At 45.9% G+C, this 19,640-nt stretch overlaps 1 protein-coding gene across 1 annotated transcript in view; it reads left to right on the forward strand.

The window, feature by feature from the left end:
• Positions 1-19,262: 19,262 nt before the first annotated feature.
• SUSD3 (sushi domain containing 3) overlaps positions 19,263-19,640 on the forward strand; it is a 33,906-nt gene continuing 33,528 nt past the window's right edge. Inside the window, exon 1 of the mRNA XM_067303581.1 lies at positions 19,263-19,341. Coding sequence (XP_067159682.1) covers positions 19,263-19,341 — 79 coding nt within the window. The remainder of the gene's footprint in view (positions 19,342-19,640) is intronic.

Raw genomic sequence — 19,640 nt, forward strand, 5'->3', positions numbered from 1 at the left:
ATTAATTCTTTTGGAGTGGTACTCAAAACCCATAAAAATTGGAACCTAGGAAAACAGACCATGAATAATACGGCCTAGCGACAGCAGTAGCCTCCTAGGTAATCCTGATGTATGCCGTGGCACTGTAGGAACGCAATGCTAAGAGGCGTTAAATATCTCAGTCGAGATGTTAGCACCCCACCCCAGGCAGCACCGGGCAGGATCGATACTCCCGATAAAGTGCTGAGCAGCAGAGAGAAGTGATTATTTTAGCAGTAAAACCGTAGCACCAATGAGACCGTCGGACTCTGCTTGTAAGTGTGAGTCTCCAGAAGGTGTCGTAGGCATAACCCAGCCAGTCGACTGAGCTGCCGAGGGTGAGCCGAGGCTGCGGGACCGAACTCTTCGGAACACTGAGCAAACATAGCTGGCAGCCGTGGCCCAAGTCTGCCGGCAGAGGAGGAGGAGTCCTTCACGCGCGAGTCCCGCAGCCCGGCGTTCGGATGCAGCCGCGCTTTCAGCCCTCTCTGACACTGTCGACAGACTGTCATTCGTACAGAGCGCATTAAAGAGCGAAATGCCAAGGCACCGTCTCACTGGTTTATACAGCCGCAAGGGACTATTATCGTGCTGTGTATAACAAAGATCATAAGAGTCCCCTGAATTAACATCTTTTAGAAAAGCATCCCCTCGTGATGTAAAAATCGCTAGGGGATGCAAATCCACAGCCACGCAGTCGTCCCCATCGGCTAGGAGGAGTGTGTAACTTCTAACATCGGTCTGCACCGCCTCAGTCTGGGCCTTGTTATGCTGTAGACAGACCAAGGAGCTAAATAAATATTTTGTCCCTGACCGTAGGAATTTATAACTGGTCATGAAGTAATCCCCTTAACCTTCCCTCTGGCAAATCCATTAGATCTTATTTTTTCTGGTGTTTCTGCTGCACTACCCTGAGCCCTTTCGAAACTAGCAATGTCCGCTTCCAGCATGGACACCAGCACTAGACTCAGTAATGCAGAATTTGGCAAACCTGTGCCAATTACAAAAGTGATGGGATTTTCCAGCTGTTTCTCAGTATTTCTGTCTCTCCACCCCCAGCCTGTGCTCATCCTCTTGGCCCCGCAGCACACCAGGAGCGCAGGATCCAGTGCTTTTCTACTGCGCCCCTCTGGCTGTCTTCAGACCCTGCTTTCCGAGCTCCCATCCTGCCCGTGTATGCCGTCTTCGGTTACAGATTTGAGACTTTACATTTTGCTGTATTAAAATGCATGTTGTTAGCCTGCATCCAATTTACCAAATGAATTGGATTCCTCTGCAACAGTTACCCGTCTTCTTCTATCTTCTTGCCATCAGCATACTTAATCTATGATGATTTTATATATTATTTCAGGTCATGAGTAAAAATATTAAATGGTTCAGGGTCCAGAGCCGGTCCTCATGGGAATGTGTTAGGAATACTGACTTGCTGATGATGGCTCCTCAGTCGCAGTTATGTTTTGAAGCCTGTCAGTCTGCCAGTTGTTAATCCATTTTAATCCTTCTGAAAGGAGGATTGAGGTTCAGGAATACGGCTCGCTCTAAGAGAGGAGCCTCATGGGAATGCAGCAGGCTTCAACTTACGCACATTGACCTCATGCCTTTAACTGATTTGTCTTCATTCTCTCAATGTTCCTATATGAGGAGATGTCTTGGTGAAACATCCTACTTGATATTCTTTCTGGGCTTGTTGTGATAGACAGGATCTAAGAAAAGGTAAATGTGTGTGGTGGAATGAATATAGTGCTGGAAGCTGAACAGGAGAGGGGTGTTTGGATAAACTTTTGCTTTTATCTTTGTTTCTGTTTAACTAGCAGAGCACTGGATTAACCCTGAAGGATTAATTTTCCGACACTGCTGCTGTCTTCCTATCTGAGCATTTTCTGAATATCCTGTATATATTTTCCCTCACTATTCATATGTGAAGTAAAGATAAACAATCATCCCTATTTCGTAGCTGTAAAGATATAAAGCTCAAATATTCAATCCCAGATTTTTAGAGATGTTTAGATATGTAGCTCCTTTTGTACTGTAATAAGAATTAGGTGCTTAAAAAGGAGTTAGGCATTCAAATATAACTTTGTATAGCTAAGCCAAAATTCTTGCCCTTGACTACAGAGGGAAGGCTTTAGAAAAACAAAAAGTCAAACCTGACTGTTCTCATATCCCAAGCTATTATCCCAGTCGTTTGATCTATGTTACGTATCCCTAAGGTTCAGGCTATTACAGGTATGAGAAAGTGACTTACAGCAAGAGCTCAAGAGGTTTAAAACTGAGAAAAAGAAAAACTATTTTCAATAAATCCTTCAGTTTGTTTAAAAGTGAATGTTGGAACTGCATCCAGTAACAAATTAGAAAAGAACAAGGAATGGATAACTCATTTCTGGTCACTTAATGTTGGTTTTATGTATAATACCAAGTTACAGAAAGCATTGTGTACTGGTATTGGCTTCAGGGGAATTTAAAAGCTACTTGGTTCTCGGTCTTGGGGTACAAACCGTACCATGCAGTGCGTCCTCAATTACTAACTTCTTCAGCTGACCTAAAATCCAGCTTTCATTCGAGGTTAAACATAAAACTTTAATATTCAGACCACATACCAACTCTTGAGTGATTCTGTGGGACCCAACAGAGGCATTTCAAAAGTCATCCTGAAAGACCTCTGGCTTAGCGAAATATTTGGTATGTGGTGTTGATGTTGTCCATTGCACTTATTTGCCCATAGTAACTCAAATAATTGTTTCAGCCTGTGCCAAAAGCATTTCCTTCTCGCAAGGCAAAGAAAGGTATATAGCAGACAGAGGCGACGCACTGCAGTGTTTTTGAAACATTAGCAAGCTCCTGAGCCTGGTGTTCTAGTGCCCAATATAAACTTCCCCCATGCTGAGCAGATGCGGCATCTGGAAAGAGAAGGGAGTTAAGATGTTCAGCTCCTGATGGGAGCTAAGGGGACCTGGGAGATTCTGGTCTTGTCTGAACTAACTCCCTTACGCTCTCAAAGTACAAGGAAGATGGGGATTTGTGAAATGGAAGATGTTTTTGAAACACATTACGAGGTGGTTCTGCTATTTTCTGAATTCCCACGTTAAAAACACAAGCACAAAAGTCAACAACCCCCAAGATGACATAAGCTGTATAATACAAATATGTTAGGGAAATATCTGTAGGCATGAACTGGGATTAGGATCCCATTGTATTATGCACTGTGTGGGAACAAAGGGTCTTTGCCTGGAAGGGTTTATGCTCTGCACAGGCAAGATAGCAAGTGAGAAGGCAAGTGGGGACAAAAAGAGTCACATCTTAGTCTTTGTCTCTGCCATTTCCCTGATTTTATCATATTATTTAAGGAATAGAAGCTTGAGAAGTACCTGGAGAGTCTCTAGCTCCATTTGGCTCATCTTTTACCAATTGTTCCTGCTCTTTGCAGCTCTGAATGTAACTCCACTTCTACAGGTTAGACAGCAGCTTCTGGCTGAGTCAGAGATGTTTCAAGAAGAGCACTTATCTTCTATAAAAATCTGGAGGTTGGGGCATATGAAAATGTAAGTCACCCTAGTGCATTTGTACACACCATAGCTACATAAAGAAAAAGAAAGGCCTTCCCAAGCGAAGTTCACTTGAGATGCGTGCCGACTGGTACTCAGCTGAGTGCTCTTTCTTTTCATCATCTCCTTATGATTTGCTTTTGGCGCAGACTGCGCTCTGCAAGGCAGCAACTATCTGCTTCCGCATATCTGAAAGCACTGCACATTATGAGCTCTATACAAAGGGTAAGATAAGCCTCACCTTAGCCCTTCCTCCCTAATATTCAATATATTGATGCGAGAGTGGACTTTGTGCCGCCTGCTATTAAAATTCAAGCCACTTGCTGAAGCCCATCGTGGCCTGGAGAGGTGCCCAGTTTCCAAGTGTCTATCACAAGGGCCTGAGGCATTTCTGGCCCGAGGACGGTGATACAGAGGGGCACCTGCTGCCCCAACACCACCTGCTTCAGGCCTCTCTGTGCCCCATATGGGCCCCCCTTGACTCCTCTCTTAACCTTGCACAGGGAGCATGGGAAAGCCGGAGCCAGCCCTAAGGAGAACAGAGTGGGTGGATCAGCAAAGATGATGACAGGACACTTTTATTTATAGTTTGCCTAAACTGGTGAGAAGGAGCTGTTTGGTTTGCGGAAGGGGAGTGAAATCACACTCCTCCTTTTCAGTCCCTTTGTGCAGAGCTTTTATAGCTCGCGTTTGCTCTGCGGAGGTTACCCGACACCTAACCCCTTTTCCTTGGGAGGCAGGCACCCACACTTCTTCTGAGGAAAGCACGCAGCCCAGCCCTGCGCCTTGCTTGAAAATGCAGTTTGATACCTCAGCCTACTGCATGTACGATTTTTTTAATTCTTGCTCTCACCCTGACTGCCAATTGTGTTTTATTGCAGTGATCTGGAAATGGACTCCTTAATCTTTCGCATTGTTAAGAGAATGATGTTAACTTCACTTCCTACTTTATAGAGAGCAAGAGAAAAATGATTACTGTGCTGTAATGTGATACTTGTTATATATGGACCAGATCAAACTCCTGTCAGCTAGAATTTTTTCTCTTGAACTGGATACGGTTGGGAGACTGAGGCATTCCTGGCTGTTTTGTGACTCTCTGTTAGGATTACTAATGTCTAAAACTAGCACCGGTAAAATACTTGGAGTAAAACCCATAGACTACGATTGCTATTCATAAGGTGGCCCAGTACTGAGACCAAGCAAAGCTGAACCAGTGGTGCCCTAGACACAAAGAGAAGCTACATCTGCTGGTGGCTTATGCAGAACTCTGAAAGAAAGTGTTGTGAAGTTTAAATAATTGGATCCACTGCAATACAGATCCATCAGTTGGTGGGCTGATGACGCATACAGTTGTAAGCAAAGGTAACAATTTTGCAAGCCACAAGATAATGTCTTCATTTACTCGTCCCCTCCACCTCCAACTTAATCTACTGCCAACTGAAATTCCTATCGTGGAACTATAGATAAGTCTGTAGATGACTACCGAAGTGATAACAGGGGAACAGACATGAATCTTAAGGAACTAGTAAGAGCAGATAAAATGTTTAGGAAGAAACTTTGTCATTAGTGTCCTCGTCCCATGTAGCTGGAAGTGTCTGAGAATATCTTGATGGGGGATGGGGGATATTATTCTCCTGGGGAGGCAGTCAAATGCTTGCCTTCACCTTCAGTGATTTCTTTTTTTATTTTCCCATGTACATACTGGATCACATAAGCACCTCCCTAGTCTCTTTTCAGATTCATTAACAGAATTAAAACCAGGCTGCCTTGTAAGGCAGAGATGAGATGCATGAATGTGTGAGACTGGGAAAGAGTAAGACTGTTTATGCCAATTGTTAGCATTCCAGGTATGAGATATATTGGTTAAATGATGCTAATTTTTAGTAGCTCTGTGTGTAACGTCTCATGTCACTAATATATCTCATAAAGCTCCTTTGAACAAAGCAGTTCTTGGGACAGCTATCTTGTTTTTTGAATAATAATGCAAATGGAAACCTATATAAAATACAAAATCACTACAACAGGTTGTGGCAGGAGCAGGATCAGTCCAGCAAGTTTCCTTGGTGGAATTTATTCGAATCTCTCCGTGGGAGTGAGAAGGTGGTTATGTTTCCCTGCAGCAGTCTGGACAGAAGACCTGTTCCTAAATCTGGCAGTCATGGTGCCAGGAGGCTTGGACTACCCGTGTAAAGCCACACTGATGGCCACAGGGACTGCAGTGGGCAGACATCAGCTATACTTTGGGACCTCATCTTTTATTCCCCATGTTCTCCAAGGCTGAAAGTCTCTTTCCCACGAGCACAGGGGAACAGGGATGAAGGGGTCCTCTCCAAAGAACAAACCTACCAGGAAGTATCCCTTCTCCTCATTTGTTTAAATAAGCAGTAAAAGCCAGAAGATGCTGCATGCCACTAGAGCACAGTTACTTTTGTTGCACACTGTATTGCATAAATTATTAGTATTATGTACATGAGAGTTTAATTAAAAAATATCAGAGCTAGAAGAGATTTTATGACTATGAAAACTGGAGGTAACTGTAGTCTCCAAGGAAACTTATGTTTACAGGATCTAAATGCTGCTGGAGAGTTGTCAAACACTGTCCTAAATTTGGGGCTTTGCAGGGAATGCTTCCTACAGACCTGCATCCACATCTGTGTTGAATGCAGTGCTCGGTGGTACTGCCCCAAGTGAATTCTCTGCTAAAAGCCCTCTAAAGCAATTTCATATGGAGTCTCCTTTAAATCCCATTTCTTTTAATTTTTCAAGTAAATACAGTAAACAAGCACTGCGGAGCTGCGTTGGTGTACAGAGTGCCTGCAACCCTCTTTCCTCTGGTGAGCAAGAAAAATTATTCTAAATATCCTGTTTTGCTTGTGTGTGTTCCAGATGTGCTATCCTGCCGTACCTGGGGCTCCCGAGAAACTGCACCGGATACAAAAAGCTCCCACAGACCTTGCTTTAATGTATTTCTCCTTTGTCTGTTTGACTGTAAGGAAATAGTTAAAATCAAGAGAGCTCTTCCGGGAAAATATTCGTTTTGTATTCTCTTTGGTTTTTTAACAAAAAGCGAAATTGTCTCTTAGTTCTCTCCAGGTTATTGTTTATTACAGGTATGGAACAGCACCTTACAGCTCATTCATGTCAGAGTGAGGGAGAATTTGCTTGCAGGCTGTTAAAAACCTATCTAGCACAGACTGCCACCATATTTTTGAACTTAATCTAGATGTGAGGTTTGTACATGGTAATGATATGTGAAGGGGTATTCGTATGCATGTGTGTGTATCTATCTCTATATAAAATTAACTTTTCTCCATTTCTGATTTTAGTATTTCAAGCATATAGGAGTGAATATTTATATCACTGATATAAATGCTAAAATTACAAAAAGAAACTATGTCTGCTTAGGTTATGGTTATAAATTAAACCTCCTGGTCTAGAGAGGCTTTGCTGATAAGGACTCTGATTTTGCTGTTGTGGAAGAAATGTGATTTCTAGCCCAGGTTTACAGTCTAGGATAGTGAGCAAAGCCTCTGTTTCCTTCCTGTCTCTAAGAACCATAAGGTTTGTAATTTGGCCATTACTGCTGCACTGAATTTTGTGCCAAATATTGAATGCAGAGGTTAAAACTGCTGCAGAAACTTCTACCAACAGCGTTCCTGCCAGGTGCAAGGAGGCAGAGAGGCTGCAGGCTCCACGTTTAAACCAGCCACCTTTCCGCCTGTGGGCAGCCCGATTTTGTCTAAACCTTTGGGAAGTGGATTTCCTGCTTGCGCTTGGTACTCGAGCATTTGCGTGATAGCGGGAGGCTCTATTACCTGGAAGGATAAACGCTCCCACAGCAGGTGAAACATCCTCATTCCCAGAGTGTGTTTGCACCCACTGGTGGTTTGTATAATCCCCTGAGACAGCGAGGTCCTTGGGCGGCAGCAGCGGGTGATAAATGCACAGGTACAGTGTACGAGAACTGGTGTATGCTTGTGTTTCTTGGGCATGCTGTCAGTCCCTTCTATATCTTATTTCATCTATAATCAGTTACAAGGGAGACCTCTTTGGCTTCTGATTTAGAGCAGTCAGGTGGAGGTTTTCCTCAGCCGTCGGTGTTTGCGTTGTACCAGGGACTGGGAGCTTCGTGGCTGGTTCTGCACAAAACACAACTGTTAAGGGCTGAGTAAATGGAGGCGGCTGAAGAGCTCTTTCAGAGGCGTGGGGGTTTTTTAATAGAAAAGCAACAAAAGAAGAAATATTTACCAAAGGGATAAACGAATAGAAGTTTCTTCAATCGCTTTTACAACACAAGGAGGAGAGATGCACTGGAACTCTTCTGTGGACTTTCTCATTTGGTGAAATGTTCCCTTCCCTTCGTTTCTTATTTGGTCAAATGTACTCTTCTATTTTTAGGTTATGTTTTACTTTCATTACTCTGCAGATTCCCAGCTTTTCCTTTCCTAAATTGGAAAGCTAATTTAAAAAAATGAAGCATCATTGAACTTCACTGGGTCTAGAATTCTGGTCAAGTAATCTTAGATATGCAGCAAATTGGTTTTTTCAGCTTTAACTTTCTAACTTCAATGGCAGCAACAAGTCTGACAAGCAACTTCTGACAGTTCTTTTCAGATTATGCTTATTCACTTTTATACAGTTATTTTAAACATAAGTTAATTTAGGATATAAGGATCTCAGTCTGGGGTCATAATTCATCCTGAGGTGAAGCCACTGTGCCAGTCAGCAGTTCTTTTCCTTCCTATATATTACGGACCAGCAACACCTGAGAAGATAGCATATGGTAGCATTAGGTACCATATATTTTGCTGGCCAAAGAATACCCTGGGGTTTTGTCTGTGTTCAGCAGCCAGAATAAAAATTGCCTGTCATTCGTGCTGATTGTGTAACAACACATTATGGTCCTTGTGGTGATGGCGTTATGGTGGGACACCATGGTGAACCAACTAGTACACCCTGCAGTGTGCACAGGGGTAATATTTAGAAGAATGTAACCCCCAATAGAAAGCAACTTAATAAATAGATGTTGATATAGGAAGATAAGCTTAGGTTTCCTGGAGTTTTGTGATCTTGGCATCATTAATTTTAGACTGTATCTTTTGGATTTGAGTTCTCATTCTCTGTTAATTTGGAGTGTTTTGATTTTGATCTGCCAAGCTTGATTATTTATAAATGTGTCCAGCTTATTGCTTGAGAACATGTTACTCTGGTGCTAGATTCCTGGTTTATGAGAACAAGCACCTGTGTGAACCCAAATGGTTAATCTGTGAGAAAGAGTGAGCACATATATGGTTCCGCATACTCCACGGACATAATGGCCCAGTCTATAGACAAGAAGTGCTCAGAGACAAGAAATGCCGGCAGCAATGGGACTGTACCATTGCCTTTAATGAGTCCAGGCTTTCAGTACATAAAACTTCAGCTTTGTCATTCATGTGTCTGCAGAAAGAAAGAAAGATGAATATACTACTTCAACTGTACATGAGTTTTAAATGGAAAGTTTGTCATTTTGCCTGGATAGCCTGGAGTGTGTCCAATTCTTGATACTTTTAGGACGTAGTCACTCAACTGTGAACACAGTCTCCAAAGATATGACACAGTTGTATTGCTTTTTCGCTTAGTACTGGATATTAAAGACTAAAACAAAACAGACAACCAAAAAAGATGTGTTCTACTATCCAGATAGCTGACTTGACTGGGCTTAGAAAACACTCTTGCGACTGCTATATAACATAGAGCGAAGTCTATCTGTAATCTAGTTAACACTGATATCAATCATTTGCATTATAGACCACAAATTGTACCTGGGAGTGTTTCTCTCTCTTTCTGTTTTTTCATGTTTTTCTCCCACATTTCAATAATTAATACAGCTGGTCAGACTATCAGATGACAGTAAGTTTTGGGATTTTCTTTTCTCAGTTAAGCAGTCATGACCATTAAAAAACAGTGAATGACATATTCTGGATTACAATTTTTATGGGAAAAGCTTCTGTACTACTTCAAGAACATTGCAAATATTTACAGATATTTTCATGAAGCTCTACAGCCTGTAGAAATCCTCACAAGCAGGAGTGGCAGTGTTCTGCAAGCTATAGCTAACTGAACTCAGTGCTTTTTACATTCAACAAAATATTTTTATATTTGCTCGTGTGCTTTGCTATTAAGCCAGCTCCAGCTGGCATTGACCTCTGTAGCAGAGTGTGGTTGGCCTGAGCCCTAGTGTAGGTAATGAAAGGGCAAACCATGCCAGTTTCACATAGTTATTCCTCGTTTTCTCTGTCTCGGTGGCCAAGTGACTGGGATCCTCCAGCCTGTGGGCCTGGTGCAGTTTTACACATCTGTGTACTTGATAGCTGTGTCATCTGCTGTTCTCGCTTGCTGTGTAACACTCTACTGAGTAACTTGTGCGTTGGCACCGATTTTCTTCATTCCTGGTGTTGTCTGAAATTTAACTTCTCCTTCTTCCCGCCAGTTCTGCCCTTTGCACAACAGCAGCATTTTTTCTTAACCATTTCAGAGGCCTGAGAAATGTCCAGCATGAATTAGTCATTCCTGCTGACTAACCTGTTAACAAGATGTCCTGCATTTTGGGGGAAACCTCAGCAGACAAGCTGAGTTTTCATTTTATTATTTGGTTTTATTAACTTTTATGTATTATCTCATTCTGTTCACTACTTCCTCTCTCATGTGCTGCTGTCCTCTCAGTTTTTCAGTTTGGAAAGTACCTGAAGTCCTGTGGGTCTCTGACATGTGACTGCAATCAAGAAGATCAAACTGGGAAAAGGTGGGTCTTCTAATACTATTTTATTTAAAACTCAAGAACATCCTCCTGGAGGCTACAGTCAAGTTTTTCTAAAGACCACTTTTGCCTTCTTTGGGTTTTAACACTTCATTCATGACTGGGTGTTTTATAGGTTGGGATATGACTTGCAGATCCACTTGTTCTATTGCTCTGGTAGTAGCAGGTTCCAGTTTGACTTTTGGGGTAGCAGGCATCAGTTTAGTCAGCTGTGATCAGAGGGCAAAAGAAACTTCCTGACCATGCAGAAGGGGTCTTGTGCTGCTAATGAACAAATAATTTGAGTTGTCTCCTGACAAGCAGGTTGTATCTCCTGGATATGTGTCTCCACACTGTAGCTGAGATCAAGGGACCAGGTGTTCTTTGGGGTTTATGGCTGTAAAGAGCCTGTTGTTTCTAAAAAAGACATTTAGTCCAACGTGAGAGTTTGCAAGGACTGATGCATGCTGGTGTGCCCGAAGTGCTCTAGATAAAGCTCTGTATTTCATGCAGAGCCGTGGGGCTGCGGGACAGCTGGTGTCAACCAGCTCAGTGCTGGCTGAAATGGGGTGCTTGATTTATTTATGCCCAGGGAATAGTTCCTAACTTCTGTTGCTGTGTCTGCCTATTTATGTGAGAATGGAGCCATTGGTGGGCTGCAGCTAAAGCACAGCAATTCTCAATAAGGTAAAGTATGCTATTATGGTGCTAGGGCTTGGAGAATGAAATATTTTTTGTAAACAGCACAGCTGGCAGACTTGCGTCAGAAAGACTGTTGGTCCTGGGATTTTTTGTTGTTGTTTTTTTTTAGAGGTACAATACTCCTTTGTTAAACCAGACTCAAGACTATCTCAGTTAATAGCCCTTGTTAATATAATTTAATTCACGGGTAATTGTAACAACAATGCACATCAGTAATAGAGCAAGTTTTCTCTTCATGCCAAATATGTAAGCTGTACTTTTTCTGTTCACACTATTATATTGTAAGTTCTAACAGATAGTTATTACAGAAAACTATCTGCATAAAATTGCCTGTATAAAGTGTAACTGTATTTTATACAGAGCAATAAACAGAGAGAAAGTAGATCCACTTGACTTATTCTAGCCACCAACAAATGTATAGCTTGCACTTTCAGAAGTTGCTGATGTATCTCTTAAAAACTTGTGTCAGGAATATATTTGCTTCATTGCTGTACTCATTAAAAACAAGCACCTGAGGTTTCACAGAGAATCACGGCACGAAGACTGAGTGGATACAAAGAAATAAAAGGTACTAATTATGGGAGGTAAGTCAGCAGGGTTTGGAGGGCTGCCAGATCACACAATGTGTTTTGGATGACTGTAACTCCAGGGACTAGTTTGTGGTGGGAAAACAAAATTAGCATAAGTATCCTAATAATTACTTTCCATGTCTGTGAAATCAGATTGACAAGTCCTGTGGGGGGAAATAACTCCTTTAACGAGTCTTTGCAAAGGTGATGACTGCTGTGCTTGTTCTTGCTGATACAAATTTGAACTTTTGGGAGTATATCGTTGTCTGTCTTGGCTACTTTTTTGTTGTCAAGAGAAAAAACAGGACATAAAACATGCATTTATTTTCAGGTTAAGCAAAATAGGTTCATTCAGGAATACATTTGATGCTTTTGCTTTGAATCTCTCTTAGTGAAAAATGTCCTGCATGGTTAAGATGTATAGGGTCAAACTCAACTGGAAGCCGAAGCCAAGCTCTTGTTGACTTTACTATTTTTTCACTAATATGTAATAGTGGTGAACTTTGCCCTTCTTCTTGGGGGTAATTTAAAAATTATCACTTGAAGCTTCAGTTTATTTGTGTATATGTCAGCACTGTGTGCCCATGGCAAAACCCAGCCATCTCAGTACTACTGATACCATTATGAACCTACGTAAATAATCTCTGTGGCATAGGGCTCAATATCCTCTCCATTAGTGTCCCATAACGTTCCCATCTTAAACTCTCGACGTCTGCTCACAGTGTCTTAGTCTTGAGGCTGGAGAGGCAGCTCTGAGGAACAAGCACCCTGGTGACGTGTGTTTTGAGATGCAGAAACCTGGCTCAATCCTGAGGGTTATTAAAAGGTGTCATTGAGCAAGGTCACTCCAATTTCTTCTATTTCTGATAGGCCACGAGGAGGGAAGGGGTCCTCCTCCCCGAGGAACAGATCGTCCACCTCTCTGGCACATGAAGTCTGTTACCGGCTGATAACGCCACACGCGCGTTTCGGCGCAAAGCTGCCGGTGTTTCAAAGCAGCAGCTCTCTGATTTTCACAGCAGATCTGCTTTCCAAGAGCCCTAGGTCTTAAGTGGAGAGGAAAATCCCACTGCCTACTCATGTTTTTGTTCTTCCATACAATCCCTCTGCTTAATGCCTTTCACCCCACAGCATCTTTTCTTTAAAAGCGGGTCCTGATTTTTGGGACCGTCAAATCTTAAATGTCAGAAAAAAAAAATCTTATTTGTTAGAGCAAGTCTTTGGCAAGTCTCTCTCTCTCTCTCTCTCTCTCTCCCTCTCCCTCTCTCTCTCAGCATGAATGGTACCCTGATATCTGAATATCCCAGATTTTGGGGATGTTCATATTAAGGGCCCCTGATCTGAATTCGGCTTTGAATTTAGCTCCGTTTCAAGTCCTGTGGGACTGCAAATAGTTTTGTTTTGTTTTTTTTTTAACTTCTAAGTTTTCATCTTCCAAGGGGATGAGTGTGGGAGAACCTGAAATTTGGACATCTCTGCTTCAGGCTCGCTCTGCTGACTCTCCCCAGGCCTTGTTTTCCATGGAGGTCTTCTATCTGTTTCCTGGGTACTACACTTCTCAGTTTCGTGGTTTAGCTCTTCCTCAGATAACTGCCATCAGCTCCCAACAGATACAACCCACTTGTTGCAAGTCTTTGGTGCTTTTTCTTGTCCCTTGTTGAGACACCATCTCACCCTCTGCAACCTGCTGGCAGATGCTTTTTCTTGGATTATTCTGACTTTTCTGTCCTGCTGGAAGCCTGAAAATCTGCCCCCCCCCCGCCTTTTTTTAAAAAAATGATGCACTCACTCACTTTCTGTCTCGTCTTTCCCAGTCCCTCCTATTACTCTATATTATTTCCCTTTCCTCTATGCATATTCATTCCCATCCTGTGCCTCTTAAAATCATCCCTACCAGCTCCTCCTCATGCCCCTTCACAGAAACTGCTGCCTCGTCCTAGACGCAGGTGGGTGAACAGCAGCGGCCAAGGCTGCGGGTTCGTGGGCCCCAAACGGGCCCAGTGGCTGACTCCCGACGGGGCAGCGAGTCCCTTGCCAAAATCCAGCAGGAGAAGGCACAGTCCGGCTTCAGGCTGCAAAGAGGACACGAGGGGAGAGGCTGCGGGAAGACCATCTACCCCCGGACGACAGGTGAGGGCAGTGGAAGTGGTGTTAAGTTAATACCAGAAGAGGTGCTGGGACTACGTGGCAAAGTAAAAGGACTGAAATTCGGCTGAAATTACATGGGGAATACAAGGAGCGGGAAAGCTAGGAGAGACGGAGGCCGGTTTGCAGCATACTCTTGTGCATTTGTGGCAGTGCCCAGGGCTGTCAGACCCGGTGGTGCCGTGCAGCGTGCATGTTTGTAATGTCGGGATTTGCATGTTTTTACCATTTATTTTGTTTTCTCATTCTTAGAAGCAGCAAAAGCAATTTAAATGAAGAAATAGAATTATTATTATTTGCTTTCTATTATAATTTTAAGAAATTAAGCTAGGAAGAAAAGCGTGACATATGCCAGATTACCACAGGCACCACGTCCCAAACCAAACACGAATTTGTAAGGCCATGTCTGCTTGACTGCAACTGCGCTGATTAGCCCTGAACAATGCTTGCGGAGATAGCGCGCATGCGAGCGCGCACAGCAACGTTTTATCTTGGGCTGAAGACATAAATGGTTGTTCTCAGAATGTTTGTTTTTCCAGGCTACTGGCAAAACTGCACGTAGATTGGTGCCACTTGGCCTGTCGCACTGTATTTATTGTTCATTTCTCTTACAAAGGGAACAAAAATGTTCCCTCTTTTTGTTAGCTTCACATTTTCAGACTCTGTTCTGATGGGATATACATGGTTGCATATGGCTGTATTTTCTCCTACACTGTATCACTGCACATATATTTAATAGTAGTACAAGAAAGCAGTTACTGAACTATGGCCCCATCCTGAATCCAAAATCTCTCCAGCATTCGGCTCTATCTCTTGGGAAAAAGTGTGGGGATACTAGACAGAAGGGAAGTAGACCACTGCTTTACGGGGTGCGAGTTTGCTTTTGTGACCCTGCAGAGAGCACTAAGCTGGTATCTTGCAGGACTCCGATGATAACTCCAGGGTCTGGTCCCTGAGCAGCACCTCAGCCCCGAGCCCATTATTTTTGTGTGATTCTTTGTGGTTTTGCCCATTTTCCAGTAACCTACCCTGAATTTCAGCTGCCATTTCACCACACAGTCAGCGAGACTCAGAAGGTCCTTCTGCGTTTCTTCCCAGGTGGCCCTTGCCTTTACCAGCCCGAACAGCCTGAACCTGCCCGTACAGTTTGTTACTTCACATCCCCTTTTCCTGATGGTTGTAAGTACGCCGAACAACCCGGGGTCCCAGCACAGATCCCTGAGGCATTCCCTCGATCGCTCCTCTCCGCTGTGAAAAACAGCCCTTTATTTCCTCTCTTTTAATCACTTCTTCATTTGGGCAAGGTCCTTTCCTGTTACGCCATAGCTGCTTTAGTGCCTTTGGGAAGAGATTTTGTTGAAAGTCCTTTGAAAATCCAGATAGCTAGTATCAACTGGATTTTCCTTATCTCCTTGTCTGTTGACTCCTTTAAACATCTCCAGGGGATTTGTGAGATGTAACTTTCTTCCAGTCATAAAAGTCATGTTGACTCTTCCCCCATATATTAAATGTATTAATATATTCATTGATTTTATTGGCTAATAAATGTTCTACTATTCTGGCTGGTACAGATGTCACACTTACCAACCAATAGCTCCTGAGGTCTCATCTGAAAGAAATCCTTTTAAAGAGCTGGTGTTGCATTTTCTGTATTTCAGGCTTTGGGTAAGCAGGAAGATTTTAAGTGAGTGTTTATGCACCAGGGTTAAAAATTAATTTGGTTATTCCGTCTTGAATTTCTTTTGAACTCTTGCTGAATATCACCTAGTCTCAGCAACTTGTTATTGCCCTTTGCCTATATGTTCCATAATATCATCTACCAACACTTGGATTAGGGACAGATGAGTTGCCTCAAAAAGGGATTCTGGCTTTCCTCCCTGTTTTCTTCCAGGGTAAGCAAAGAATTAATTTAGCCTTTCTGTGATGACCTTATCATCTGTGAGTACTTCTTTCATGCCCTGATCGATGACCCCTCTGGTTCTCTGGCAGTCTGCCTGCTTGTAGGGTGTCTGCAGAAGAATTTACTATTAATTTTGATGCTTTTTGCAAATTGTTCTTCCACTCTTTGGCCTACTTCTTTTGCCTTTTACATTTAATCTGCCAGATTTTCTACTTTCCTCATTTGGGCACAACTTCAGATTTTCGAAGGATACTTAGTTGCTTCTAATAACCTCCTCCCTCTGCTGTTCAGTCATGCCAGCTTCCTTTTGACCTTTCTCAAGTCCTTGCTGATAAGCAGGCTCTGTGCCTCCAGGCTGGTGCCCACAAGCAGTCGCTATACTGCCTGCAAGGATTTAGCTCTCTTGGCTCTTCCTCATGGGTTGTTTTTTAACAGGCCTTTTATCTGGTTCCTCTTTCTGAGCTGAGTACAACGGCGGTGAGCTGTCTGGCTTCTGCTGCTCTTGCAAGGATGTTGGGTCTGGAGTCTGCTGCGGTCTGTAACAGAGGCTCAGGGGTAATATTTGAGCTAGATTTTGTGCCCTTGGTTGCTTCTCCTCTTGTAGGCTCCTTGAACAGCTGCTCCACGAAGCAGTTCTTCACTGTGTCCAAAAAAGTAGCCTCTTGGTCCCTGCCTGATGCGAGCCATGTGGGGGTGGCTGAAGTCTCCCGTAACTGCTGTAGTGGAAGGAAGGGCAGAGGACTTCAAGTTACGTTTTCACAGAGTGGTTGGGGCTCTCATTAACAGCTCCCTGATGAGGCAAGAGGAAAGGTCCCACTTTCTCCCTCTCCTCCTGCTTTCTCGGTGCTTAACTTTAGCCGACTCTGATGTTTGGCTGGCCATGGAGCAAGCCAACTCAACACACTGAGATGGCAGGTAACTAGTCTGCCAAAAAAGCGGGGTTTTTTGCACATGCCGTTGGCACACCTTGCTGTCAGACGAGCAGCAGAGCCAGCACGCAGGCAGGGGTGCAACATGGAGGTGGAAGGCAGAGCAGACCCAGCCCTGCTGGGCAGTGGTGAGCCATTGATTCAGAAGTAACCTGAGGCCAGTAACAGTCCTTGCAGACTAAAGATTATTTCATTGTCATTTCAAAGAGTCTAGTTTTTCTTTCAGGACCTAATTGCCGAGTCTGAGAAAGACTTTTAGCAATAACACACATGCGTGCGCTAGCTGATTAAAACAGAAACCTGTGGCTGATAGCTACTATCCTCCTTTCAAAGAGCTATTGCATAAGCAGCACTGCCAGCTCAAGGCTTCTGAGCAATTCAGGCAAAGCCAAGTTTAACAAAACTCGGCCTCAGGAGTGAGGAGCAGGGGCTTGGCTGGAGCCAGGGGGCGGCTGCAGCGACGGGAGGGAAGCGGGAGGAGGGCTACGGCAGCCCCCGGTGGGGCCGGGGCCGCGGCCGGGCGGGAAGGAGCCAGGGCCCGGGCTGCTGCGGCTGCGGCGCTGGCACGCGGAGCCTGCTGCTGGGCCGCGGCTCCCTCCTCTGCAGCCAGCCAGGTTTTGCAGCCTTAGGCTAAGTCGGCGGCAAGGCTGACTTGACGGCAATAATGTCGCTTCAGCAGTCCTGTGCCCTTGGCATGCCTGGAGCCAGCCCTAATAGCGGGGATTAGACCAGAGCCGGCGCCTTAGGAGAGCTTAGGGAAATCCCGCAGTTCAGTACATCCTGCACAAGGGCGACAAGTGTCCGCTGGCGTCGCGCAGCGGCTGCGGATGCTGAAGGCTAAACAAGGGGTCTGGTATGGAGAAACTGAGCTTCAGTGTGGAAGGCTTCATAATTTTTAAGATGTGCTCTCAGTTCTCTTCCTCTCGCCCCTTTTTTTCTTTTACTTGTTCCCGCTATACTGATGGGATTTATCACTAAATCCAAAGTATGCCTGCAGGGGGGAGGGGGCTTTAAAAATTAAGTCATGTAGCCTTTGTTCGGAGGCAGACAACAGCACCTTCTCCAGGCAAAGTTCCCTTATAATACAGCTGGATTTTAAGGAAGGATTGTAGGAATTGCATCAAAGGAATTGATGGGTTGTGGCAATGTTTTGCATTCCATGACAAAGAAATATTACATGTCGACAAGAAATGAGCAGGATTCAAAGTCCGCTTCTGGCTTTGCTTCTGTAAATGTATGTATGAAGAAAAGACTTGACTTGCAACACAGTTGTGTTCAATTTTAATTGTATAATAGTTGTAATAACAATGACATAAGGAAAAAATCACTTATGCGCTTATCTGTCTTCAGTATTTGTGTCCAGTTTCATGGACATCTACCCATAATGCTAGACTTGAGGGACTTGATTGAGGAAGCTGTAATTCCAGTTGACTTCTGTTAGATTTATGAGTATTTGGCATTACTGCAAACTAGGGCCTAATTCATAAGCTGCAGTATTTTCAAAGATGCTGTTCTTTTGTATTAATGTTGTCAAGTATTACTTTTAAAGTGTGTTCCAGTTGCAGAGACAGAAATAGCAGTTCTTTAGACCCACACTTTTTCTATGGCCTCTCTGGCAAATGTGCAAGCTCACAGTGAAGAGTGATATGTCCAGTAGCATGTTATAGCTGTGTCACCACCAGCGGGTAGCTACTCCACTCCATTTTATGCTGCTAGAAGAGCCTCGGAAGATTTTTTTTTCAGTCTATTTGAGTTTGGTGTATCTCGCAATTTCATTTCTCCAATCTGCTGCTACAGATTTTTTTTTTAATTCCATGTAAAAAAAAAAAATAGAAATAAGGAGAGGGTAATGTAAGCGGAGTGCGTGTTTAGCCGCAGCGCGTAGTGTGGGCCACAGTCCATATGCTCAGCAGCACCCAGCAAAGCTCCCTTGGAAGAGCGGCTCCTCGTGCTTTTCCTGGACACCCAGCGCAAACCACCGAAGCGCTTGTCCGAGCCCGCTGCCCGCGGCAGTGTCAGCGAAGCAGTGACCCCCCAGCGCTGCCGCTGGCGGGCGCGGGGCGCGGGCAGCCGGGGGCCGGCGGGGCAGCCCGGCGGGGGCTGCGCGGGCGGGCCGGGGGGGGGGGGGCCGCGCAGCGGGGCTCTCGCTCCACAGCGTGCGCGCAGCGGCGCGTGCTGCCCGGCTGCCCGCGGCGTTACCCGCGCGGTGAGTTCAGCTGCAGATCCCGCTGCCAGCGACCCAACTTCGCGGGAGAGCCCGCTGCGCAGGGGGCCGCGGGAGGGGCCCGGGGCCCGGGGGGCCCTGCTGGGGGGCGCCAAGCAGCCCGCGGCCGCGCAGCCGCCGCCCGCCCCTGCGCGGACCGGCTGCACCGGCGCGGCGAGCCGGAGCTGCGGCGGCGCCGGGCGCGGGGAGACCCCCTCCAGCGCCGCGCCGCCTCCCCCCGCGCCGCGCCGCGCCGCTCCGCGGGTGCGGATGCGGATGCGGGAGCAGCGGGGCGGGGCGGGGCGGACGCGCAGCCCGGGGCAGCGGGGCGGCCCCGGCCCCGGCGGCGGGGGGCGGGCGGGGGCGGGCTGCACCTGCCGGCGCGGCGCGGCGCTGCGCGGCGGGCAGCGGCGCTCGGCGCGGCGCGGCCGGACGGGGCCGGGAGCGGAGCTGGGACCGGGGCCGGGGCCGGGGCCATGCCGGCAGCCACGGCGCCGGGGCTGGGGGCGCCGCGCACCGCCGCGCCCGGCCGCCACGGCCCCCGCCGCTACGCAGGTAGGAGCGCGGCTCCGCGCCGCGCCGGGGCTCCGCGCAGCCTGGGACACCGCGGCCCCCCCGGGCAGGGTGCGGGTCTCCCCCGGGCAGGGCTTGGCGCGGTCCCGGTGGCCTGGGAGCTGCGGGGGGGGGGGCGCTTTGCCCGGGCTGCGTTTCGGGTGCCGGGAGGGTAGATGGGGCTGCTCGCGGAAGGGGCTCCGGGGCCAAACCCTGCGCCGAGGTGCTCGAGCAGGACCCCGGGCGGCGGCCCCCTCCTCGGCGGTGCCCCAGCAGCCCCCCCCCCCCCCCCCAGCCCCCGG

Source organism: Apteryx mantelli, chromosome 12 (genome assembly GCF_036417845.1).
Source record: "Apteryx mantelli isolate bAptMan1 chromosome 12, bAptMan1.hap1, whole genome shotgun sequence".
Classification (NCBI taxonomy): Eukaryota; Metazoa; Chordata; class Aves; order Apterygiformes; family Apterygidae; genus Apteryx; species Apteryx mantelli.